Genomic DNA, 27,000 nt, shown 5'->3' with positions numbered 1-27,000 from the left:
AATATTTTAAAACACAATGTACATATGGGACAAGGTTTATTGTTAAGAACAATAAATGTAAGCCCCTCATTTATTCTTTCATTAAACGTAACAATTATATATTCAGAACCTTTTAGATGCCAGGCACCATTCTGGTCACTGAAGACACAATGAATGAACAAGATAAAATTCTCACTGTTCATGGAACATAGAGTCTAGTAGTAGAAGACAGACCATAAGCCAAATAAATAAGTAGAATGGATAGCAGTGTCTCATACTAGTAAGCGCTATGGAGAAAAATAAAACAGGAAGAAACATTTGGGTGGGTTTGAGGGAAGAGTTGTACTTTTAAATAGCCCCAGAGAAAGTAAGTAAAAATCTACAGATTGGGAATTAACTGTTTAACTATTTGTAACCATTTGACGTAGAGAGTCAAGAGTCCATGTCAGTAATTTCCCCTTTATGTGTATAACCAACAGAAATAGAATTCTAATATTTTCTTCTTGTACCCTAAGTGAGTTTCTTGGGCACCCCTTTAGGAAGACCACTAATTGAATCTACACTTTCATGAGCAACTGCTTTAAATGGCCTTCTCAGACTTCAGGTATATTATTATAGTTTACCTTTGGGATCTAGCCAGAACAATCGCTTGGATGACTGTCTTGGTGGCAGACATGGAACCTTATAGTATATTAGCTTTTTTATCCAATTTTGATTTGGTTCCATGCATGATTTTACATCATGTTTTATTTTGCTATGAGCAATTCTCTTAAACATCCAAAGTCATTTTGTGTTTTTGTCTTGCTTTAAAGCAGGTAATTAGGGAGAATACATGCACAAGAGAGTATCTGAACAGCTGGTAGTTAGTGACTTTACAGGAAACGGTAACTTGTGGGTTTTTTTTTCTTTTCTGTTGAGTTATGTTAATGTAGCATGAGCATTTCCCTTTTTACCAGAGAAGAAAGAATTACTCGGCCTGGTGAAGCTTCAGAAGAAAGAGGTTTGATAAAATCGATATTTATAACTATTTTGTGACAGCAAAACAATGAGCTTCCGAGGAAAGGTTTTTAAACGGGAGTCCGGTGAATTTTGGAAGAGGAGACGAACAGTGAGGAGAGTAAATCATGAAGAAATCCACAAACTTAGTTCTGTAGGTATACAAATGTCGGTGTTTGCTTTCCATCTTTTCTTTAATACTTGAAGAAGAAAAAAAAAAAAAAAAGATTAGCTCTGGGGTGGTATTCTAACACAGGCTCTGGGGAAAGTCCTAGATAGAATAGACTATTCGATTTGGCCCATGCATGTCCTCTTTTACTTACATCCTTATTTTAAAACGTGTTGACAGAGAATTTAGGTAGCTAAAGCATTTCTGGACTATTTGGAATATTGGAATTACTTTCCTCATTATTTTAAAACATATTGATAGAGGATTTAAATAGTTAAAATATTACTAGAATATTCACTTTTTAAAAGAAAAGCCTACAATTGCCTCAATTAAGGCCTCTAGCAATGACTTGTATATGGTTATGTGTTGTATTGTGGTGTTGTTGTTTTTTTAATTACTGCTGTTTTTATCGCATACTACTCATTATTTGTTTTAAAATTCTTGGAACAATCCAAACCACGAAAGAAAGTGTAAATAAGTATTCGATTAAATGAGCCAAGGAAGAGAGTAAGAAGTGATAAGTTTTAAAGTTTAAAAAGATTTGTTTTGTTTACTGTTAAAAGTGTTTCTTCCTTATTGTTTGCAAACATCAGGAGAGCTCTGGAAATGTGTACTTATCACAGAATCGTAGATTTCTTTCTGTGAGAACCACTAGCAGCTGAACACGAGAGCCAATTTCTTGAGCACTTCAGTGATCCATCCATGTGTAGTGTGGAAGACTCACTTTATATGATAAATGTCTGCAACAACATTGTTGGGTAGCTCTTTTTACACAGATGTATATTTTGCAGGGTGTTTTAGTTACAGGGTGCTTTCATCAGGGCAAGGCTGCTTAACCTCAGCAAGACTGTCTTTGGGGTCTGAGATTTCTCTATTGTGCCGGCCTGTCTTATGCATTAGTAACATCTCTGGCCTCTACTCACTAGATGCTACTGGCAAACTCTCCCTAGTTGTGACAAAAATGTCTCTAGATGTCCCCTGGGGTGTGGAGGGTGAGCTCCCCAGTAGCGAACCACTAGGTGTAAATAATCTTTTTGTTCATATCAACATCTTGAATCCAGAAACAGAGAAGCTTACATATGATAACAATGATTAGTTATGAAGTCATTTAATGAATATGAATAATCAAATGCACGAATAATCACTCAGCTCTTGATAAGCCAAGAACACGTACAAGAATACAATGTTTCAAGTAATAGTGGTTCTCTTTATATTTACAATCTGCATGGTGGAAATGTAAGTGCATAGAACTTACCAGAGGTCTGGCTCGCAGGTTGGTGCTATGATGTTGTTTGATCAGTGTCTTATCAGTATCTCAGTAGAGCATGTCTTCCATTGGGAAACAGAGGTAAATGGGCCCTTCAACCTTGTTCCCATGGAATGGACCCAGGTCTTTCTAAGCAGCATTTCAGAACTGGAATCGGCAGGTCCTGAACCTAACCTGGTCCCCATTGGCCCAAAATGGGTGCCCAGTTGTGTCTTCTCTTCTGGCCTGTAAGAGCCTCCTTCATCAGTTGCTTACCACCAGCCTGTTAAAGAGGATAAGTGTTTGAAAACCTTGTTTGGTTTGAGATTATTTTAACCTTTAGACCAGTCTGAAAAACATAAAAACATAATTTTTCTGCTACCTTTCTCCCAGTGAAATGTAGACGTTCCGTGGGTTATGTCACCATGACATCTACTTTTTCTTGTGTTCACTAAGAGACAATATACAAGAAAACATGTCTCTCACACACAGGCCGTACATAGAGCTTGGCAATAGGACAGTCCCTGGTGTCTCCCCATGTAATGAAGCTAATCACTGTATGAAAGATTTTAATTGAATTTGAGGTATTGCTACTGAGCACTTTGGGAAAAGCAGCCAGGAGGACGCAGTGTTTTGCCACAGCATTCAGTAGCTATGCATTCACATTTAATTAAGATCATTCATACAGTGATTAGCTTTCTTCCATGGAAGGCACTGGGGACTTTCCTGCTACTGTTGCCTGCTTTTGGTCTTCATAAGATAGGCATATCTCCTTTCACAGTTTGTCCCTTCTGTGAAGTGGGGGATTGCTCAATCCATTCATAATTAGTATCCTGAGATGTGGGCCTCATTGTGAAAAATAGAAAATCCAAAAAAGTGAAAAATGCATAATTAGAGTGCTAGGGGGTCATTCTAGCTCACTTTCTCACCTACCATCTATATGACCTTTGGCAGATTACTTAAATTACTCTGAGCCTGTTTCCTCTTCCATAAAATGTTCATAACAGTACCTGCCCCCGTCTTAAGATTATTTCTTGGAATTCAGTTTGATTGTGTGGATTCTGAACATGATTTCAATATTGTGTAAAAGTTACAAATGTTCTATAGTAGTAATAAAACCAAGTAAAATATTTACTTTTGCAAGACAAGGAAAGAGGGATGTAATTGTAGTGAGATTGTCTTTTCAGTGACTGCAACAATTGAAGCCAATGGAAGGTGACATCTTCCCCACAGCCTTTCTCAGTGACAGGCTACTCATTCAGTAGACACAGTTTTGAATGGCCTCAAGCTGAGTGTTCAGGGCCCCCAGATTGCTCTGTATTGATGGGGTTTGTCTTAGAAATGCTGTATTTTTTTTTCTTTCCCACCTAAGCCACCCAAAGCCAGTTTGGACTTTCCCCAACACAACCGTATAAGTGTCTTAAAAACTAAACCAACATCCCTAGACTTACTTCAGAGATGACCTGATAGGTAATAAGGAAGAAGCAATTCAAGTGACAAATGAAGGTTAGGCCTAGAAGTTAGTTTACAGACTAAAACAATGAATTTTGAATTTTTTGATATCCTCATATATTGTAGTGAAAGGAGAAATAATGATTCTTGGAACTAATTGTCATAGATTATCTGTTTTTATAATGACCATGTGGATTTTGAACGCAACAAACTATGTTTTGCAGTAAAGCAAATTTAGAAATTGTTTCATTTCTTTGTAATCTAGAGTGTTTAATCAGAGATCTGTGACTTCCTGAAAGGTATACAACCCAAACTTTATACTCTCATGACCCAGGCTGACAATTTTGTTTTCTTCAAATGATGTTTGAAGCAGTTTGTTTCACTCTGTTACAATTTTTAATTGTTTTGCAAGTTTTCCTTATTAATCCAGTTTTTAAGTGTATTGTCTAAGAAATGCCTTCATGTATTTTAATTCGCTTATCACAGCATACAATATGAAAGAGTTCAACTGCATTATAAGACAAGTTCAAGGAAAAATGAAACTTACTTCTTAGATTATCAAGTAGAACGACTTTCCTTAATTTTTGAAATGTGTATGTTGTTCTATATTTGAAGGTTTTCTTTTTAATGGTCTATTTTATTTTTTTAAACCCATAGCATTCAGTATGATCTCTAGTGCATAGGAAGTCGATAAAAATATAGTTTCCTTCCTAAATTGTATGTCTTAATTTGGAAAAATTAAATACACGATTAACTTGAATGATTATATCAATCATCTGTACAGTCAGAAAAAATGTAAAATGTATTTCAATAAATGTGGGTTGGTATTTTTAAGTTCTTACTGGCTTATAGATCATTAATCTGCAGGGTTTCAAAGTATTTGGAAAAGTTGGGACGAGCACAAAAATTCTTGTTCTCCTCTTTGGTAATAGCCTCCTAGCACTGTAATTGAAAATCGGAAACTATGCACCAAGGATCTAATCTGAACACCTTTAGCTGTGCTCTTGCCTTTCAAGTCTATGTTTTTTCTTTTATTCTTCCATATTAACGTGAATAGCCTCCCTCCCTGGTCACCCTCACTTACTGTCATTCTTTGTTTTATACAAACATTTACAGTTACCTATTTAGGCTATTTTACAAGGAGCCAGTTAGCTGAAAGTAAGCACAGGAATCCTAGGGTGATGGGTGCAGGAAATGATGAAATGAGACTAAATCCAGGTTGAAATGCAATGGAATATAAGGATAAAGGTCAGAGACGGCCAGGTTGGAGACAGCAAAGAAGCAGGATTAAGGGAGGAATCAAATTCAAGTCCGGACCACAGAAATGGAGAGGTGTAGATTGAAACTTGATCTGGCCTAAGAATCCTGGCGCCATCAGAAGGCTCTGGGTGTGGCCGCAGGAATAGGGAGGAGCCAGCACAGGTGCCAGGTACCTGCAGACAAGATGCTTTCAGAATGGACTCAGGACAAGTACCTGTAGCTTAACCGGGAATGAGCTTGCTTTCCTCAAGGCTGACTGCTAAGAGAGGGAGAAGACTTGAGCCAGGAGCGAGGCAAGGTGGAAGAGAACTGCCACACTGAGCAGAGTTAACTCCATGAAGGTGACCTGCACAGCTATCTGAGCAGGGGGCGGATCATTTGTCAGAGTTGGGGGGGAGAAGGGGAGGGTGTCACAATGGACCGGAAGTCCATGCTCCCAACAGCTCCATGCTCCCAGCAGCTCCATGCTCCCAACAGCTCCATGCTCCCAACAGCTCCATGCTCCCAACAGCTCCATGCTCCCAACAGCTCTTTTTATTTCCCAATGGTGACAGTGATACAAAACTTTCTGAATTTACAGATTCCCTCAATTAGTGGCAATTTCCATTGTGGGTTTTGATGTAGACATTATCTAACATTCGCTATATGGTTCCTTAATACACTTTTTCATTTCCTTTTCTTCATCTTCCTTGCCCTCTTTTAAATAGTTGTTTATCCTCTGTCCTTACCACTTCTTCCCTGAAGTGACCAGTGACCTCATACCCCTAGATTTCTAATGTCCTTCCCTACAGAACTCACAAAGGAAGGAGGGATAGTACTCAAAACGACAGCTGTTTCAGAATCTTTCCAACAGGAAAAAAACAAAAAGCTCTTCTGTTGCCTATTCCTGCAAGGTCATGACGTTCGCTAGTGGAGTGGAGTGGAGTCGACCACAGGTTTCTCGCTAAACTGGGTTGAAATATCAGTTCCTCCTTCAACTTGCTGAGCAAATCTTACGAATCCAAGTTGCGGCATCTGTAAAATAAAGCCATGCTGATCTCTTCTAGACTTGATATGGATATTCAGCGAGGGAAAGTCTTAAATCCTTATCATGGTTCTTGCCATTTGATCATATAGTAGTACTGGATGGGAGAAATGATAAAAAATGGTAGTTTTTATTATTACCATTCGTATTAAATTATTTGGTGTGACTATATTATTTCTATGAGCAAAGATAGATTAATTAGTTTTAATATAACAAATATAGCAAATGTGACTCTTCAGATGAAAATGGCAGAATAAAGGAAGATGATGTGAGGCTGGCAATGGCTGAGAGATGCTTGAGTTCTCAGATACTCTAGGAGGCTGCCAGTACCCCCAGTGCAACCCGGCACCTTCTAGGAGAGACAAATTGTGGTATGTGGAATGTCAGCACTGAAAGCAGATGTGGACAGAAACTTATTTTTTTACCCCCAGTTGTTCTGTTGGCATAGGAGAGGGATGAGACAGGCTTAGTGGAAAATTAAAGATGAGGGCTGTATTGAGTTTATCACCTTGAAAAACCAAGAAGATACTTAAGTTCTCCCATGCCCAGGATGCATGACGCCAGATGTATGTTTTATAGAATAGATGATGATGGAATTCATTAGTAATACATGAGTTTACTAAACCTAACTTCCTGCACTTCAAGGAGTCACTGGCTATGAGAGGTTCTCCTTTAAGACCACTAAGATCCAAATCAAGGTAATTCAAGGATATAAAATAGTCCCTAATTATAGGTGCTGCTATTTGTATTATATCATATTCGATTTGTTCAATTTCAAGCAGAAGAAACTTACATAAACAAGCATCGTCCAGAGAAGGGAACAGGAGAAACAGGCTGGGGAAAGAACAGGGATGGGCATAGAGCATCTCAGGCCAGTGAGAAATAGGTGGTCTTGGGGGTTGGAACTATGGGCAGTCATGTGGGATTTGGGCATCTTTCTACTCAAATTTCAGAGTCCTGGAGGAAAGTGTTGAATGAGCTTGCTGGGATCACATGCCCTTGACCACAGAAAAGCAGGACCCTGTGAATTATCAGACCCCCCAAGACCACTCCCTATGGGGGTAGGGAGATAATTCTGGTGACTTCACCAGAAGGAAATTAAAATGCTAATACAAAGAAACAAACAAAAAAAAAGATGGGTGTTGCATAGGCCAAATAGCAACAAAAGTCCATTATGCCTATTCAATTTCAAGTATCCAATGGTAAGAAAGGAAATAAAAGAATGATCTGACTATCATTAGGGGAAGATTTATTGAGACTATAGGAGCATGTTCTTCACAGAACTGTTTACATTCACGTGTATGTGCATGTATGATTTTGTGTACACACACACACACACACACACACCCCTCACACTTGGCCTGTTAGTGAAAGTTCATTTGTGTGACTATTAACATACTAACGTATCATCAGAATTTAAGCCAGTGACAGCTTTCATCACAGATTTCATATAAATTAATCTAAAATTCCCAGCAGATTGCTCTAAGGCATTTATTTCCCTGGTGTCAGGAAGACTTGTAATTAGGTTGTGATGTATTTTTAATGATATTTATTATCTTTCAAGTGTTTCTAGAAAACTAAATGAGACATGTAATTTAATTTGATTTAGATCTTCTTGGATATTTTCTACTTCTTTACAAGTGCCAGTATTAGAAGGAAAAGTAGCCACTTTTATTTTTTAATTATCATTTGCTATATTATAATGCATTCATTTTGACATACTCTTAGGAGATATATATGGTCAAATTTCCTTAAAAAGAAAATAAGAATCAAAAGGTCTGAATTCAGTTTGAAAGTATACCTTATATTATAAATCCTACAGAGCTCATTTGCATCTTGGTTTTCCTAATGAAATGAAGCCTTAACAAAATAGAATATCCTGATTCTTCTAACTATAATGTCTATGTTAAGTATCATGATTAATCTTTATATTTGCAAAGGGCTTTATAATTTGCCAAGTTTAACCTGATTTATTTCACTGAAATGGACTAAGACATTTAAAGAGTTACTACTGTTTGATTTCTCCTGAGAGCTGTGTCCTTTTTTATTTTTTTTTTGTTACCAAGGGAACCATTTCCAAATTCAGCTTAATCTGAGCTTGACCAGCTGTACAGTTCTTAACTTTGATTTAGCTAGTGTTTTTCCATTCTCATGAAATTGTGTGGTTCAAGACAGAGAGAAGGTTAAAAGGTCAGTATAAGATTCCATACTAAAAGCTAGTCTTGTTTTCTGAAGCTCAAACATTTGAGAAGTTGTCCAGTGGAACTCCCTTTGATGAAAGGCGGCATTAAATCTGTCACACGACCACAGCCTTACAGCTGTGGCAGTGGATCCAGCTGCATGGGCTCTCTCCAATTTTCTCATTTGTTTTAAACACAAATAGTGTGGAAGTTGGTTCCTTGCCAACTGCACTAAGGCCAAAGGGTCCTGGATTAAATTAAAGTCTAAAGAATCCATGTGTCATTTAGATCTTTTCTTTCCTCTAAGAAAATTAATCAGTTATCTTGATAATGCAGTAATTAGTTAACAGCTGTGTTGTTTCCAATTTGTTTTGGAGATCTCGGGATTGCAATTCTTTTTAGGGTCTCCCGAAAGACCCCGTGGATCCGAACTGTTAGCTATTTACTTATTTGTGTGCCAAAGCGTGAAGAGAATGTTTAAATAATTGGCATGACATAGAATCTACTGTATTGATGCTAAAATAAATACCTATTTTTGTCTCTTTGCTTTTCTGGGTCATTAACCAGGATGCAAATCTTTGTAAGCTAAAGAAGGCATTTAGATACAAGATTAATTCTGTTATAAATATTCAAATTAGACTAAAGTTTCAGCTATCTGGAAATGATGAGGGTGATTGAGGAAGACTGAGGATGTATTGCATGTCACAAAAAAATATATAAAACTTCTCAAAGTCAAGGAAAAAACTTTTCATAGTAAGTGTGTCTTGAAAAAAATCAGATTTTCTGAAAAGGAGAACTAACATCAACTAGTTCAGATCGACAAACTATAATATAATGACCTTAATGGTGAGCAACCAAGGTTTGGCTCCCTAACTGTACAAACTTGAGAACACAAGTACTGGCCCCCCAAGCTGAGGGATTTGCTGTGGAGATTGTTCTCCAGTCCTCATCACATCACACTCTTTCCCTAACTAGTCCTTTGTGATCCTATTAACACCCCAGTACTGACAAGCCTCACGTGGGCAGGTGGGTGTAGGTTGCAGCCACAGAAAGGAATTCTAAGATCTACAACTTGATTGTTCTCTAGATAGTTATTTTTGCAAAGCTAATGAGTTTGATAATAAACTGATCTTCAATTTCATCCCTTTTTTAAAATCTGGAGGTAAAAATACATAAAAATGTTTTCTACACTTTATCTCAAAGAAAATAGAAGGTAGACTTTCAAAGTGACTTTTATTTGCTGATATACACAATTAAGTAGGTTACCTCCCTCTTCTTATGGGAGATAGAGGAGATAGACTTTGACCTTTTTATTTTTATTTGTGCTTTTCTTATCTTATTACCTCTTTTCCCTCCACAAACTCTTTAGTTATTAAGGTCTGTTCGTTTTCTAAAGGAATTTTAGATAACATACATAGAACCCTGTAGCACAGTTCCTGGTACATAAAGAATTTAGTGTGATTGGTTTAATTGGTTGGTTGGTTTGACTTCATTTTGATATGTTTTTGAGTAAAGCATGTGGGGTAATTTTCAATCATTTTCAAATAAAGACAAATCTATATTTGTCTGGCATTTGGTGGTTCATTTAACACCCTTGCATATTTCATCTCTTAGATCCTTATAACAATATTGCCGTAAGCAGGAAGTGGCCCTTTGACTCATTTTGGTCAACCTCACTAAGTCACAATTGAAATGACTTGTCCAACTACGTAGCTGGAAAATAAAAGACCCTGAATTTCCAACTACAGATTCTGACTGGTAATCCTTTGTGACAGTGATCAGTGCACAGAGGTGTTTAAGTAACTTACCAGCTGTTAATGCTTCCCTACAGGACTCAAGATACTTTCATTAATACATTGCTAATTGTTCTTCCCTTTTTTGCTGACATTAGTTTCTAGAACCACATACGTAATCTGTAATTATTTTCTCCAGTCTCCTTTCCCCAGTGTTTCATGTGTCTTTATTGTTAATTACTTGAAGATGTTAGTGGTTGAACTTCCATGAAAAGCTTAAAAGAACTCAGTTTTAATGGTCATGCGTTCGTTTCTTAGAATAGATGTGCCGTAATTCCCTAATCATTACTTATCCTTGAATACACTGTTTCCCATTTTTAGCTGATCATGGCCTTCAGGCCTTACTGCTCCTTACAGATCTATGTATGTGAATGTAGATCCATTGTCAACATAAACTTGACCTTCTTTCTTTCTGAGGTAGTGCCTTCTCATTATCTTTTCTTTGGAAGCAATGTTTGCAATCTCGATCATGGACCCCAACCTCCTCATGTTTTCCCACAAAAGCCAATCACACAAAATGTTGTGAGTCAACTAACAACGGAAGATTCAAGAGTTGCAAGGAGGAATCATTACATGTACTACACAAGTATTTATGATTTATTCCAACTCCTATCTTCCAATGTCTTTCCCAAAGTCCATTATAGCACTAAGCCGTTCTCCACGACAGACAATTCTTTGAAAAATATAAACCACACTTTTCTGAGCAGCAGCTATGGTGTCTTCACTTTTTGGACATAGCCTGTACCAGCCCACCTGCTCTTCTTATCCCTCTTGAATTAAGGTGAATATGTTTTCTCCATCTTGTTACAAAGGTGATGTTGCAAAGACATTCTTTTATAAATCTTGGATTATACATGAAATTTTTTAAAATTATAGTCCCAGAAAAGGAATTCCTGGATGAAATGATGTACTCAACTAATATTTATTGAGCGCCTACTATTTGTTCTTTTGTGCACAGTACATTTACAGTGCAATTGCTTTAAATCCATGACTAATGAAAATTTAAAACTCACAGCCTTTATTTACTTAGCACTTATTTGATGAGCACTGTGGTTGTGGTGAGTTCTAAGAGCATAACAAATATGACCTCTTTTAGTCCTATGCTGTAACTCATACTAAGATGTCCATTTTACAGATTGGAAAACTCAGACACAGACATTCTAAGTTACATGCACAAAGTTTCACAGCCCATAGTGACAATGCCAGAACTAAAACCCCAGGAATTCTGGTTCTAGAGTGCATGTTATACTCTCTGTTATATCTCAACAAAGAAAACATATCATCACACACTCCCTTTCATTTTGGATTTTTCCTGAAACAGGGCTACACAGTCTAGGTTAGTTCGATTGTACTATTCTGGAGAGAGGTCTCAGTTGATAATTTAGTCATTTAATTTTTCCATGTTCCATATTTCAGATGCTTACTTCTTTCATGTCATTTCTTCACCCACTTGATTTTGAATTATAATTATGAAAATAATTCAGATCTTAGTAAGGGAACACCATATTCTTGAAATTAGAATCTTGAGCCAAGACCTGGATAATCTGCTTGCTCCAAACCAATTAAACAGCTTTTGGCAGCCCTGACTGTTACCAAGATGGCAGGCTAACCAACTCCAGGACTTAGTCGTTGTGTTGGCAGTCCATGAGAAGTTGTAGACTAAGTAGAGAGGAAAGGAGCATTTGTTTCTGTGACAGGAGCCCATTCTTCTGCTGGGAAGTTGAATTGGAGGGGACCTGTGGATTTGGGGAAGTCGATCAAACAAATATCTTACTACTATACAAGAAAAATTGGGCCTATTCCCCCTGTGGAGCAACACCAACCCTGCTGCATAATAACAGGTACTGGTGGGTGCATTTTCCCAGGCCTGGAGAGCCTTTAGAATAGCTAATGAAATTCATTACTCATTTGAGAGAAAGAGAGTAAGAGTAAAAAGCACTATAAAAATCTAATCCAAGTCAGGGTAATCTTGGCACATGCCTCATCCCAGTTGGGGCATTTCCAAATGAAAGACGCACATTAAATTCAAGAGAGACAACCCAACTGTCAAAAAGCTGTAAATCAATGCTTCTCAGTTCCCAGTTTCACTCAACATCTCTGTAAGTAGCAATAGTGCAAAATTAACTATATCATCCTTGTATCCATCGTCTATACATCCTTGCCCCACCCTCCTCATCCAGCACCCTTGTGTACATCTATCTCTTTGACCAACGCACTGAGCAGACAGCTTATTTATCGATAGGCCAGCATTTTAAACAAGAAAGACTTACTAAATGTTATTCAGTGATTGGCTGCTATGTCATAGCCTGAAATGAATAAATAAACATCTACCCCCAAATAGATGCTTACAGGCTATGCCTTTTATGGAGTGTATCAAGGAGAGTTTAAGATTTAGTTTTTCTATGGTTCTATTAATAACCTACAACTTGTGAGCTCTGATTTTCCTATGGTACTAATTTAGGTGGGATTAACTTTGGGTGTTGTGTGGGCCTGAGGAAAACATCTTCTTGGAAAGTCTTCTCATCTGCAGCTGGTTTATTAACGCTGTGGTGTGTACCTAACGGGAGATGAAAAGATAGTGAGAAAAGGATTGTAGAAGGCCTCTTGAAACATCTTGAGGACATTTGCCTTTAAAGGTACTGAGTGCAATCACACACTAAGCCACTCTCACATCTCTATTCATGTTGGTGAGAGGAAGGGGGAGAAGAGGGAAATGCTAGAAGCCATGTCAGGAGCTGTTGGTATATGAAACCAAAGGGCATCCTATACTTAAGCTGAAGAAACAGTGAGAGAAAGGGACATAAGCAACCAAATCTATGGCAGAGATCAGAGCTTTCTGATGGTTTTACAACATATTCTGTTTTATTTGCTACATGTCATAGACAAACACAATATTAGGAAAACAAGAGGTTCCAGAATAAGCCAAGTGTTGCAGATTTGAAGGCCTTGAGGGCGGTTGGTCATATAAATGTGTGACTTTGCAGGGAAAGAGGTAATAGATAAGAACTACTGAGATCTGTAGCTAAATTGGAGTGAAATACCACTACTCAAAGACATTCAAAGCCAACTAAAAATAAAGCAAATGTTCGAGCCAAATCATACATCTGGAACCTACATTTGCCTCTTGAACTATTATTTTGTGATTCTTGAAATTAACTTTTGCCTGGGAAAATAGGGAATTGGAACTTAAAATACGTCTAAACAGAATCATCATATCAGAAGACAGAGATTCTGGGAAGACTTTTGTTTTTAATTACCCAAATCATGTCACTGTGTCTCTATATCTTCCATTTCAAAATATTGGATGTTTCACAGCTCTTGCACTAGATTGTGTTGGGCAACCACCTTTCTTGTTTTCTCCAAATATTGCATGGAGCCCTGTATTTTTATTGGCTAAATCTGGCAATCTTACTTGTACAGCCCTTCCAGAGAGAATATTCCCCTTACATCATCCTCAGTTTACTTAAGATTTTGTAAAACAGGTTTGTTTTTGTTCTGTTTTGTTTTGTTTTGTTTTGTTTAAATACAGAAAGGACATGGGAGTCCTTGTGATTTTGCCCACTGTGTTACATTTCGTTTTGTTTTATTTTTATATTTGGAAAGTCATCAAAATAAACATTGACTGCTACTTTGAGGAGCCCATTAGCAATTATTAAAATGTTGATAAAAAGTCTGGGGGATTTACCAGCAGAGATCTTCTAAGGAAGGAAGGCCTTAGAAATGGAAGCTAAGTCCGTGTACTTTGCAGAGTGGGGAGGAGCAAGGTTGGTGGGAAACAGTCTGTTGATGTCATTCATGTGGAAAAAAAAAATTTGTTGTTTCATTTAGGAGATCACTTTAGCGTACAAATTTCATGGTGGCCACTCCAGCTTCCAGGTGCCACAAAATAATCCAAACGACCATTTATTTTCATTTAACTTGCATCAATGCTTCATCAAAGGGCCAAGTGAACTCAGAACATGTCCTTGGTTTTCTGTTTTGTAATATTTTATTTTTTCTCTTGGGCTCTATCTTCTCACTTTGTGAGTTCTGTATAGTCTGGATTAAACGCATCGCCCTTGTAATGAAACCATCACATCTTTTCCCACTGGCGTTTGTCTTTTTTGGCGCTGTGGGCAGTTTCTGTGAGGGAGGCGCCTTTCCTCGTGGCCTCGGGACTTTCGTGCAGTGTGGTTATCTGGCTATTTTCAGACTCTTCTCCATTTTCACCACACTGTATCCATAATAGTTATGTTGTACAGTTCTGTTAGAGTATTACCCAGACTCTCTCTATAGCGGCAAAGAGGCTCGGAGCCAAGCAATTAGTCCTGACACAGGATCCATGCTTCAGTGACAACTAAGACAGCTTGTGATGCTTTGATTGCTCTCAGAGAGCCAACATTTTAAAACAGACCCAAGTAGACCTCACAAGGAAGTATCTAATTCAGCAAAAATGGTGAGCATCATCATAATACTATGGCAAGTAAGCAGAAAGCGTTTCTTCCCGTTGACAAAGGTCAAGTTCACATAAACATCTATTCTGTGGATGTGAAAGGGCTTAAGACCGTGAGATTTGGGGACTCAGCGCGAACAGCTTGAGTTACTGAGTGAGACGTCAAGTATTTCATGATCTTCCCATATGATTTCAGATCTGGAAATAATAATTATGTGGCTCTGCCCTACAACGCCTGGAGTCTCTGTGACTCCATTGGAAGGGTTGTACATAGTCAAAGCCTTGGTGATACTAAGACATGAAGCCCATCCAAGCATTGAGAAGAAGTGAAATTATATGTATCAGTGGTTAATAGCATATTTTCTTTTTCTACAGCAGGAAAAGCCCAGGCTTCTTGAGCCTTTGGATTATGAAACTGTCATTGAAGAACTTGAAAAGACCTATCAGAACGATCCCCTTCGAGACCTCCTCTTCTTTCCCAGTGACGACTTTTCAGTAAGTGTTCTCTTCTCAAGCCATCCATATTCAGGAGAGCCCCACAGGGTGATCCCCTCAAGGGTGTTATCTTCCCGTGTAGATTTGGGGAGTTCAGCCCTCTTCCTGTGCATCCTACATCACAGTGGCTGCAGTGGGAGTCCACATCTAGCAATAGAACGTGCCCAAGACCCTTGTCAAGTTGGAATATTGGGGGCTCCGTGACACAGTAGCCACTTGGAATGGGAGTAGCACAGGGTGCTACCTGGGTCCAATTGGCACTGTGTCCCCACCAATGTCTGGGTTTCTAACTACTGCCTTACCTGGCCTCACCGAGCGCTTCCTCCCTCGAGCCATTTCTAACTGAAAGCTCCAAGCAACTGAAACCAACCAATGGCAAAGGCAGGAGGAATCTGTTGGCACAAATGATGCAATTCTTAAAACTCACCCCAAATCTTGGTTGTCCTTTAATAGGAAAATGGTGAGGCTATAGGCAAAGGAAGGTAGGCAAGCAATCTTCATAAAGGGATTTGTGATCTGAGATATGCCCTCGTTAGGACAATATTTACTGGCACATAGAATGCTCCTCAGGTGGTAAAGAGAATGAATAAAAAGGAAATTTGTTTTGAAGATAAATACAGTAAAGTTATGGATAATGAGCACTCCCGTGTCCCAACCATTCCATCTGTGGTCATCTTAAATACTTTTAAATTGTTAGTAAATATCTAACTATATAAACAGAGATCTCAATGGGCAGATGGTAATTTTTCCTGTTTTCTCCTAAAAGAAAGATACTCTCAGGCATCAGGAACATGAGCATCTTAAGGCAGATGAAAAGACAGCTCCAAGCTAACCCTGTGAAATAGTCAGCGTCCATGGGAACCTCTGTGGAGTTGTTGGGGCCTCAGTGTTCACGCCTCCTCAGACAGCCTCAAACTTCTATTCCCTCCATTACCTCTGGAGCAAATCTGGCTTCAGGATTCTAAAGGTTAATTTTCTTCACCCTCCTCCATGGATTAACAAAAAAGAAGGTGTATGGGAGTTAATAATGTTCTATTCCAATTACAAAGAAGGGTAGAAGAAAGGAGACAGGTTAGTAGGTAACCAAACAACTCTTCCAACCTGTTTTTCAGAATTTTAAATGGCTCCCACTTTAGCATTTGACACACTTTAAGACTTATCTCCTGTAGAAATCTCATTTCTGTGGTCAGGCCAGGCCACTGGGTCTTGAACTGCAAACACAAAGTTGAACCATGTCTCATTTTTTTAATTCCACATCCTCATTTTCTTTCAGACTGAAGGTAAACTTGACAAACAGCCAGCCTCTTTCTATCAGCCAGCACACAAAAGCTTGATACTCAGACCACCTTTTCTTTTAGCTCTGTTGTTCAGGAATATGTTGAAAGCTACTCCAACTTCCCCTAACTCGAGAGTGTGGGGGCGTGTAGATGGGATGAAACACTTGCACTGAATTTGAATTTATTTTTTGGCATCTTTCTATGCTTGTTTAAGTTAAGGATGGTCTGATTATTGTATACCTTTCCCATCCTTCATGGTGCAAAGAGAGTACATAGTAACATACTTTTTTTATTTTCCCTATGTGAATGTTCCAATAAATACATTGAAGTATTTTATTCTGTGCTTGCTTAAAACCCTTCTGAGGCCAACCCGTTGCCTTCAAAATGAAGGGCAAACAAATTAGCCTTCTCCAAGGGCTTCTCCAATATCTGGTCCTTGCCCATTTCTCAAGGTCTTAGTCTTCCTCCCCCTCCCAACCCTCATCCCCATCATATACAGTCACCCTCATTCCCAACTGGGATAAAATACTAACACAATTCTGAACATGACATTTTATCACCCCCCCAGGCTGTCATTCCTATATTCATTCAACACAGGTACAGTGCTGAATGTTAGGCATGGATCTCAGAAAGGGGAAATACCAGTGATTAGACAGAAAGTACCTTGTGTTAATGGGGAGTTTACATTTTGATGGGAGGAATCAGGCAAAAAAAAAAACCAAATAAGTAAACACATTAATTAACAAGATAATTTATAGAAAGACCAGTTCTATGAAGAAAACGAGACAGAGTCATGCAATAGAAACTGACCAGAAGACCTGAGTTGGACTGGATGGTCAAGGACAGCACCTCTCCCGAGGTGACATTTGACCTGAGTTCTGAATTCCTAAATACGACAAACCATGCTAAGACGTGGGGAAGGAGGGAGTGTGTCAGGCCAAAGGAAGTGGCTACAATGACCCTGGAGAGTTCTGAGGTTGATGAGTGGAATGGGTGAACAGAGAGAGAGAGGTCAGAGATGAGGTCAGGCGAGGACCAGATAAGGCATTCATATCTTATTTGAAGTGCAAGTGACAAGTCACTGGGAGTGTTTCAAGTAGGAGAACAAATGACCTGGTGTTTATTATTAAAACATGCACCTGGGTGCAGAGGAAACTAGGAGACCAGCTGGGAGAATAGCTTCCGATTAGCAAGCGCTCAAGAGATGTTTGATGCCACCTAGTCCCTATTATCAGAAAATGTCATCTCAGACAAACAGCTATTTTTTTCATTTGCATTAAGTATCTGACAAAAGGATCATGTTGAATATTATTACCATATAAAGTTACCAGTTTGGGAACAAAATTCAGATTGATGGTTTTCCCTCTTTCCTGCTCTACAGAGTAAGGGCTAACAAACTATGATGCATGAGCCCTGCTATCTACTTTTGTATATCCCGTGAACTAAGAAGGGTTTTTATGTGTGTGTTTTCTTTTTTGGACACTACCATGTTGTATTTTCTTCATAGAACTGGTTAAAGAGTTGAAGGGAAAAAAAAGAAGAAAATTTTGTAATTCATAAAAATGATATGAAAGTCAAATTTTGGTATCCATAAACAAGGTTTTACTTGAATACAATGATGCCCTTTCATTCACCTATTGTCAATGGCTGCTTTCATGAGACAACTGCAGTTTCACCAGGGGTATAGTAATTGTAGCAAACATAGAAGACCCCACAAGATTTATTATCTGGCCCTTTACAGACAAATTTGGGGAGCTCTGCTATAGAAATCCCTGCTAAAAGGAACTGTGTTTGTTTCTTAGGTTTTCTCATCTTCCTCTGTGTGGAGTAAAGACCCTTCTTTAAAAACCCCCTGCCCCAGTCTGCTCCATCCACAGCCTATGTCACATTTCAGGGCTGTTGGTCACCAACAGCAAGACTCCTGTTCACCTGGCTAGAGGGTCCTTTCCCAGGCTCATCCTTGAGCAGTGGTGAGGATTCTGTGGGATGTGCGTGGGCAATCTGCACTCACCCAAGGGGAGATGGTAGTAGATGACCACTGTAATCCCAAGAATGGAAGAAGGGGGAGTTGTGCCAAACTCCCCACCCTCCCTCTGACTGTCCTTAGCTCAGTTGTGTCCTATGGATTGGAGAATCCAGCTCACTTCTGTGTTTCCAAGTTTCTAAGCACCCACCCTTACAGCAGATGTGATTCATTACTTGTTTTGTTTAACCAATATTTATTCAGCACCCACAAGGCACTGAATATAGAACAGCAATTCCTAGATGAGTGAGACTGACAAGAAAAGCAAAAGCCTTGTGATAAGTATGTGCCCTAATATGGATGAAAAACAAAGTTGGTTAAGAATGCTTGTGGTTAAGAAATATCAAGAAACAGGGGCTTTATCTGGTACTTGATACCCCTTAAAGGAGATTCTTTTTTTTACCAGGGCTGTATTTCTACATCATTTCTCTATTCACACTCTGGGCCCAAGCCATCATCATCATCCTTATTTGCCTGGGTCCCCAAAAGTGGCCTTTAACAGGTTTTCCTGCTTCCTCCCTTGCCTGCTTTGATTCATTGAAAGGAAACTTTTAGAAATGCAAATCTGATAATGCCAGGCCTCTAGTTAAAACTTCCCAGTGGTGTCTCATTGCCTTATCATCTGGTTCTTGAGGATGGCTGAGCCCTTATCTCCTAGCCCTGCTCCCCTTGTGGTTACACGTATGCCTGGAATTCCTTCCATTTCCTGCACTTGCCAAACTCATAGGGCCTTTACACTCTGCGCAGCGGGCTCCTGTTTTTCATTCACAATTCAGTTCAAACGCCGCCTCTCCAAAGACACATCCCTGACTTCCGCCCTCCATTACTGCCCTCCCACACTGTGTTCCTCCAGTGCATCGCTCTATTTGCTTCTCTGAATAGCACTTAGCAGTACCTAGAAAGCTCCCATTTGCGTTTTTACTCCTCTGTCACCTGTTTCTCACCATTAGTGTGTAGCCTCGAGTAGGATAGGGATGGCTTTTGTCTTGATCATGGGGAGACCCGCCCTGACACTAGAGCGGCACTTGGCCCAAAGCAGGTGGAAAATGAATATTTCAGCAACATGCAGGTTATTATGTTAGAATATAGCTTTAATCCTTTGAGTATCTTTAGGAACCAAAAGGCCAAGTGAAATGAAATTTGAGAACAAGGAGAATGAAGTCATTGGCTTTGCCTCATGATGAAGAAAGTGGTTGTTTCTCTGTAACGTTCCTCTTTGACACCACTCAACATATCACCTTAAAAACAAGGATTATGACCGTGACCCTTTCCCGAGGCTCATTCTACCTGGTAGAGTGCCTGGCACAGAGCTGCCATCAACACAGGCTAGTTTCCTTCCTGTAACACTTAATGTACTTTTCCACATGCTTTCTGTGAAGAGGCAAGGGAGAAATCAGTTTATAACTGTTTCAAATACCCAATACAATGTCTGGGTCATAGGCATTCAATCAAGATTGCCAAACACGGAATTAAAATCATCTTCTTCCAGGTTAAGGGCCTGTAGTAGAAGCTTTTTTCTTTATCTTGACACATCAGGTGGAAACGATTTATCCTGGTGTGTGGGTTCTGGGAGCAGGCAGGATGATCCTCTGTATGACTTCTATTTCTGTGATTCACTAGGAATAAGCACTTTAGATGCATTCATTGACTCATGTACTACGTCCATAATTGCATGTGCTACTCCTGTGTTTCTCCTCTTTCTTTCTGAGGGTGGTAGCAATGGAAACTGAAGGCCAAGAAATAAAGAATTTAGTCACCAAATTGTGGCTTGGTGACATAGGCAAGGAGAGTAAGGAAGGAAAACAAGAGCTAAAGGACAGTTTCAAGGGCACAATGAATCATATTGTCAAGTGATTCTTGATTTAAGGAAAGGCAGATACAAAATAGCAGAATAAAAAGTGAGAAAGCCAGAGATGAGTTTCTTGCTGAGGAAAGATACAGAGGGCCTGAGGTAGAATCATTTCTGGGAGGTACAAAACCTTAAATAAGAAAGTTTAGAGGTCTGAAAGCTAGCAATACTTTACGCTGTGGGAAGGCCACCTAATCACCTATATTTCAATACTGCCCACGTGAGTAAAACTGCTCTATTTCTATACTTGTGTTTCTGGTGTAAACCTTCTTGTTCAAGTTGTATTATTATCTTCATACTCTACTAGAGAATTGCTAATATTTTATTTCAAATTTTTGTATTTATATTCATGAGTGAAATTTCTATTATGATTTCTTAGCATACTGGTGGCTTGTTCTTGTCATAGTGTGTTTTTAGCTATAAAAAGCAACTGGTACATGGGGACATCTAGACTCAGCCATATGGGTCACTTTGTGACAGGAAGCAGAAAGATCTTAATACCTTTTAAACCGAAAGGCAAAAAGGTCACAAGTTTTTTCCTCTTCTTCTTCTCCTCTCCCTCCCCTCTCCCTCCCCCTCCCCCTCCCCCTCCCCCTCCCCCTCCCCCTCCTTCTCCCTTCTCTTACCCAGACACAACTTGACATTTTAGAGATATCTCAACCTCTTTTAAATCCTTGGCTTCTGAGCCTGAGAAACAGGCTTTAAATGGCTCACAGTATTCATACTAGAGCCCATAATTGCAATTTAAGAGCTCAGTAATAGTCTTTGTCAAACTAGGTTATTTCTAAGTTAGAATATTCCTCTCGTTTACAAGCTAATGAAGCCAAGATTTGAAAAGGCTCTTGTTCAAGGATGTGGAGTAATTGGGAGGATGGAGATCAAACTTAAGCACCTTGATTTTTGCTGTGAGAGTTTCTGTCTAAATAGCATGCTTTTTGGCCAGCTGCTGCTTAGAAAAATTAGGTGAACAACTTGGGGGAAATAATAACTTCCTGAATCCCACAGTGAGTGGTGCCATTAGATAATTGTACTCTAGTAAAGTGATTCTAGAGTGCTTAGTTCAATTCAATAAGAATATGTGGAGACTGCTCTGGGCTTGATCATACTAAGACTATATGTACAAATAAAGATTTGTGCACTTATAGTCATAGCAGCATTATTTGTAATAGCCACAAAGTGAAAACAAGTCCATCAACTGACGAATGGATAAATAAAGTACGCTGTATCCTTACAGTAGAATATTATACGTCCTAAAAAGGAATGAACTACTGAGACATGCTATAGCATGGATGAGCCTTGAAACATAATAATAAATGAAAGAAGCCAGTCACAAAAGGTCACATATGATATGATTCCATTTATATGAGATGTCCAGAATAGGCAAATCAGTAGAGACAGAAAGCAGAAGCAGATGAATGATTGTCAGGAGCTGGGGAGAAAGGGGAATGGGAAGTAACTTCCAGCGTATATGGGGTTCCTTTGGGGGACAATGAAAATGTTCTAAAATTAAATAGGAATGATGGTTGCACAACACTATGAATATACTTAAGCCACTCAATTTTATATTTTAAAGGGTGAATTTTATGGCATGTCAATTATATCTCAATAACACTGGTATTGCTTTTTAAAAAAAGGATTGTTCAAAATGTTAAGACAGGGATGAGGTAGATAGAGATAGGGCACAAAACAGTCATAAAAACACATGTCTACATTCAAGTTTACATTCAAGTGCTTCATTCTTTAAAAGGAATAAACAAAATATACCGAAGAAACAATAAAGCACATGACAAAACATATCATTTATTGTCATATTTTATTCCCAAAGCGGACTTAAGGTGGCCTGCTTATATTTAAAACAAAATCATGTAAAATAACTATCTGAATTAATCAGTAGCAGACCTTTTGGTTCTAACAGATTCTATACTTAAGCTGCAGACTTCATATGTGATATAGACAGCACATGATATAGTTCAGAGAAGAGAAAATGTATGTTGAATGAATTCGAGATTTTCAAAAGGAGGTGACACCTATATTAAATGGGGATTAGGAAAGGACAAGGAAAGAAAAGGATTTTCTAAGAAGAGGAGGAGCATGGGCAGGGCTTGTGCAGGACTGTGCCCAGCCTGCAAGAAGGACTGTGAACAGCCATAAGGAAAGATACTATGCGGGTTGACTGTGGTGGGTTGGCTCATGTCTCAGGCCCATTGCTCACAATGGGGCCACATCTGCAGGCCTCACAGCCCCCGGCTCCTTCACTGTTCCTCCCTGGAGAGTGAGCTCAGACCACTGCCCCTGAATCCTGGCCAACGGGCGGTCCAGATGCATAAAGATCTTTATATTGCTGGAGCCCTGGGCTCCATTCATGCTCACATTTTTACACATGTAGAATGTTTTGTTCTCACCTCTTTAGAGGAGGTGAGACAGATTTTGGAACCTAGAAAATGAATCACAAAAATGAAGTGAAATGACTTGCTCAGTGGTTTGCCAGTCCAAGAGTAAAACAACCGTGAAGCAGGTCTCCAAAACTCCCTACCTACACACTTAAGTACTGAGGTGGAGAAGTCCCCATGGCTTGGCAGAGGGGGAAACAACTGTCCAGTTGTGGCCAACTGCTCACTCTCTGTGTATTTCCCATACAGTTTAACTTCAGCAAAACAAGAAGGACCTCTCTTAAAGCACAATGAAAGTATTCAAGTGATACTCTCGTGTATTTTAAAGAAATAAAATGAAATCGCAATACTCTTCTGACTGCGGTAAATAATGTTTTTCAAACAGCTTATGCAGTATAAGTGCCGGGTCTACTAAAATGAAAGGCACTGTCAATGTCTTACTCTGAGAAATGTAGGAGAAGAGCCTTTGAAACACATGGGTGAGGTTGGAATCGACCATGACGTGTTCCTTAATAGTCCCCATGGTGAGGCTTGTGAACTTCTTAAGCTAGGACTGACTGATTGATGACTACAAACACCATCATTTGTGTTTTCTTTTTGGAGCAGCTGGAGTCTACAGTACTGTCACAGGTAGCTTTGCTCAGCCCCAGGATAGGAAAAGCAGACTCTCTTTTACACCGTGACAGTGGCCTTTGGCCAATTGAGGAATGGCTCCGATGTGCTTGGAATGGAGTCTTCTGTGGTCAGCCAGCGGAATGGCGGCTGTGACTAAAGCCGCCAAGACTACCCAGTGCGGAAAGTGACAGGGCTGACGTCGAAGACATCTGAATAGTATTAACCTGAAATTACAAACACAGGCCTGTGTGCACTGTTTCATACATAAAGGCATAGTTTTTATTTCCAAATGCCTAATCTCTGGACAATAGCCTCCTTTTAAAACTCTACCACCAAAGGAGGAACTCGGCTCAGTTCCAGTAGAGGCTCAGATCCATTCCCTGCTACTAAGCTGTACTAATTGTAGACCAGAGAGTTCATCAAAGAGAACAGGAAGTCTGTTGTGGCCAAGGCAATTTGTAGTGGTCTGAAAGCATCCAATTCTCAGAAGAGAAATTATTTGTAACCATATTAACACCCTTAACAAATATGACTCTCCTACGTTTCTTCTTGATTTTTGCTTCAGCAGAGACACATTAAAGAAATCAGAAATGAGTAGATGTGCCACAGTTCTTAAAGTTGAAACTTGCTGGAGGCCTTCTGCTTTGGCAGGCAAATGCTCCAGTATTACCACAAAATATAACTGAGATCAACAATATGTGATAGGCATTCACGATACATGTATTCCTTTTTCTGTATCTTGTGTATTCTGTGCAAGGTATTAGCTATGCAAAATTACACATGTTATAAAATAATGTGTTCCATTTATTACACGGTTACATGAGGGTGATTCAACCCCAGTTGTTTGATTTAGTAAACAATCAACATCATTTCATAACTAGAGGTCATCAAGAATCACTCACAGCCATTGTACACATGATTGTACACAGGCTCTATTTCTCTAACTCCAACTTGAATGAACGTCTAATCTCAAACATTGCATCTGAGCATTAGCTTGTGTATTTGGGGCTCTATCTTTACTATATGACATCACGCTTCAAGTAGCCATGTGATTATTATTTCTGGAAACCGAGAACATATCCCCAAAACTTACCATTAAGGAAAAAAAAAAAAAAAAAAAGGTTCTAAGACCAGCCCAGTATTCACTCTATTGTTTTAGACCACAGAGCAGTGATCTTAGTGGAGACATAGGTTCATGGTATAACTGAACAGGAAACTTACGCTTGGGCCATGTTACTCTCCTCTCCATCAGACTTAGAATTTAGAGCCATTACTTTTTTTCAAAATGCAAAATATCAATAGGACACTATAGTATATAAAGAAAAAGAGGAATCTTTTGCTTTTGTTGTATAAAATAATTATTATAAAATAGTGGATGAAATATAGAACATTTTTTGAATTAGAGAAAAAAATCCCTAATCTTGCCAGTCAATTATGATATGTAATGTTTCCTGGAAACCAATTAAGTGACACTGTGTATCTGTGAATTAGCTGTTCAAACAGGAAATAGGTTATCCCCAGATACATAACTGAAATCCAGCAATAATCCCCAAAACTCAATTTAGGCATGGATTTTAATCTTCTAGTCCAAACTTTCAATAGAGTTTCTTTGCTGTTTATCTAACAGAGTGACTAGCATAAAAGAAGGAATAAAAAATGTAAAATCTAAGTAATGGCTCCGTGTGTCTCTTCCTACATTGGGCTTGAATCGATGGCCGCATCCTCTTAGCACTTCCAAGCTCTGTTCACACAGCTGCACTCAAGTCCTGGGGCAAATTTACTGACCAAGGGCACCCACTCTATAGTTGTGTTTTTGGATGAGCATTTATTTTTACCACATGATGTAACTTCAACATAGTTTTCTCGTTGGTTTTTATCCTGTTCGATTCCCATAACATTGTTCCTCTTTCACTAAGTGTCTGAACCCCATGCTCCTAAAGCACACACATACTCACTCACATACACACTCACACACACTCTTACACGCACTCACACACACACACACACATACACACTCATATACACTTACATGCCACACTCACTCACATACACATGCTCATATATCACACACATTCACACCACACAAATTTACACATGCACTAAAATACAGGACACTCATGCATTATCGCACACTCACACATTACACACACACTCACATAGATGGACACACAGGCACACTCGTTCACTACACCCAATTACACGTGTTCACACAAATATACACTCACACCACATGCACATTCATATGTGCTTATACAGAACACACATGTACACAACTCACACTCAACACATTCAACAAATAAGTATTTCAGCCCCTGACGAGGCACTCAGATTACAGTAGTGAACAAAAACGACCCAATGTCTTGCCGTCATGGAGCTTACATGAAGAAAAGGGGGGATTTGAAGAAAATGGAAGTCTAGGATGGGAAGCAAAGGAATGCTGCTGTCCTTGGTGGCAAAGCTTGTAGCAGCAGCCACAAACTCAGACGAAATCCCAGCCCCCTCTTCTTCCATCTTCCCCAACAGTAAGAAGGGGGTTGGGACTCCCATCTGTTCTAATAATCAATCTGGAAAAAATACCCTGTATGTAGAACAGTTCAAATGAACTTAAATTTGTGCTTTGGAAAGCCTGATGAATCATTTGTGGGGTTTGGGGATGTACAAAATAAAAGATGTTAACTGTTGGTACCACGTATGTGAACAGACTCATCACGTCTGCCTCTCTGTGATCACCAAGGGGCACAGACTAAAGGAAGTGGGTGGCTGGGGATGGAAAGGTACTGTTTATGGCACCCTGTGCTCCCCAGCTCAGTAGAGCTGAAGATATATAAAGACAAAACAACATAGGAATTCTGTTTTAGATGTTCTGTTTTAAGAGATACTTGATACTTTTAGTATATGTACATTCATTTAATAGAAAGTTGATTGTTTAGCATTGAAGTTGAAAATATTTTGTTTATTTCAATAACAAAAGTAAAAGACACCAAAAACATGACTTATTTTCTTCAAGGTGCAGATTTATTGAACACTCTTTCTTTCCTCCCATCCCTAACTGTGGACACACACACACACACACACACACACACACACAATTTCTAAAAGGGGCTAAATTTATCCTGTGGATATTCAAGAGATTATTTACAATAAAATTAAGATAATGCTGATTTTGTGAATTTTCTCCTTTATTTCAAATTTACATCAGCATTAGCAACAACAAAAAAAGGATACCAGTAAAAATAAGCTAATCACAATATACAGGTTCCCAATTTTTTGTTTTCTGCTGGAAAGGAAACAGTTTGAAATGCTGAGCTTTACTGATAGAACAGTAATTGGATAATGCTAGAGGTCTGGATCTAACGAGGGTCTGGATCTTCTCTCCTGGAGATTAAATTGGTAAGAACCAAGGAAGTTTCTCTGTCTTCTCTTATCCTTTAATGCTGAGATCTGAAATACTCCCCTCTTGTGCTTTTGGTACAGTGGTCTGCACAAGGCTTTTAAGTCGGAGGGCCTAATTTCTTGTCATTGTTCCTCTCAGACCGCCACAGTTTCCTGGGATGTCCGAACATTATACTCAACAGTACCTGAAGACGCAGAGCACAAAGCAGAAAATTTACTGGTGAAGGAGGTAAATGGCAGGCTTCCAATTCTTTATTTTACAAAGTTTTGCTTTCCCAGGCCGTTCTCAATACAGTTTTATGATTATCGTCTTCCTCGGCTTCTCAATAGACAATCTCAAATGATATGATTAGTTGATGTCTCTGAACCTTCATGATCTGCAGATGCCTTCCTGCTTCCTGTTAATCATTTTTGATTATGTGGTGAT

General features: G+C 39.0%; 1 protein-coding gene across 10 annotated transcripts in view; it reads left to right on the top strand.

Moving 5' to 3' along the window:
- The window catches only part of DOCK10 (dedicator of cytokinesis 10), a 236,420-nt gene that overhangs the window by 92,810 nt on the left and 116,610 nt on the right, over positions 1-27,000 (top strand). For 6 of the 10 annotated variants that reach the window (XM_074314112.2, XM_019736633.3, XM_019736627.3 and 3 more), the window contains exons 2-3: positions 14,907-15,026; positions 26,713-26,802. In XM_074314112.2, coding sequence (XP_074170213.2) covers positions 14,907-15,026; positions 26,713-26,802 — 210 coding nt within the window. Of the gene's footprint in view, positions 1-909; positions 1,130-14,906; positions 15,027-26,712; positions 26,803-27,000 lie in introns of those variants that run through there. The other 4 variants (XM_019736634.3, XM_074314114.2, XM_074314113.2 and 1 more) reach the window with 2 other exon arrangements.

This window comes from Rhinolophus sinicus, chromosome 17 (assembly GCF_057876585.1).
Source record: "Rhinolophus sinicus isolate RSI-liver-muscle chromosome 17, RSI-T2T, whole genome shotgun sequence".
NCBI classification, from domain to species: Eukaryota; Metazoa; Chordata; class Mammalia; order Chiroptera; family Rhinolophidae; genus Rhinolophus; species Rhinolophus sinicus.
This window is presented reverse-complemented; position numbering and strand designations above follow the sequence as displayed.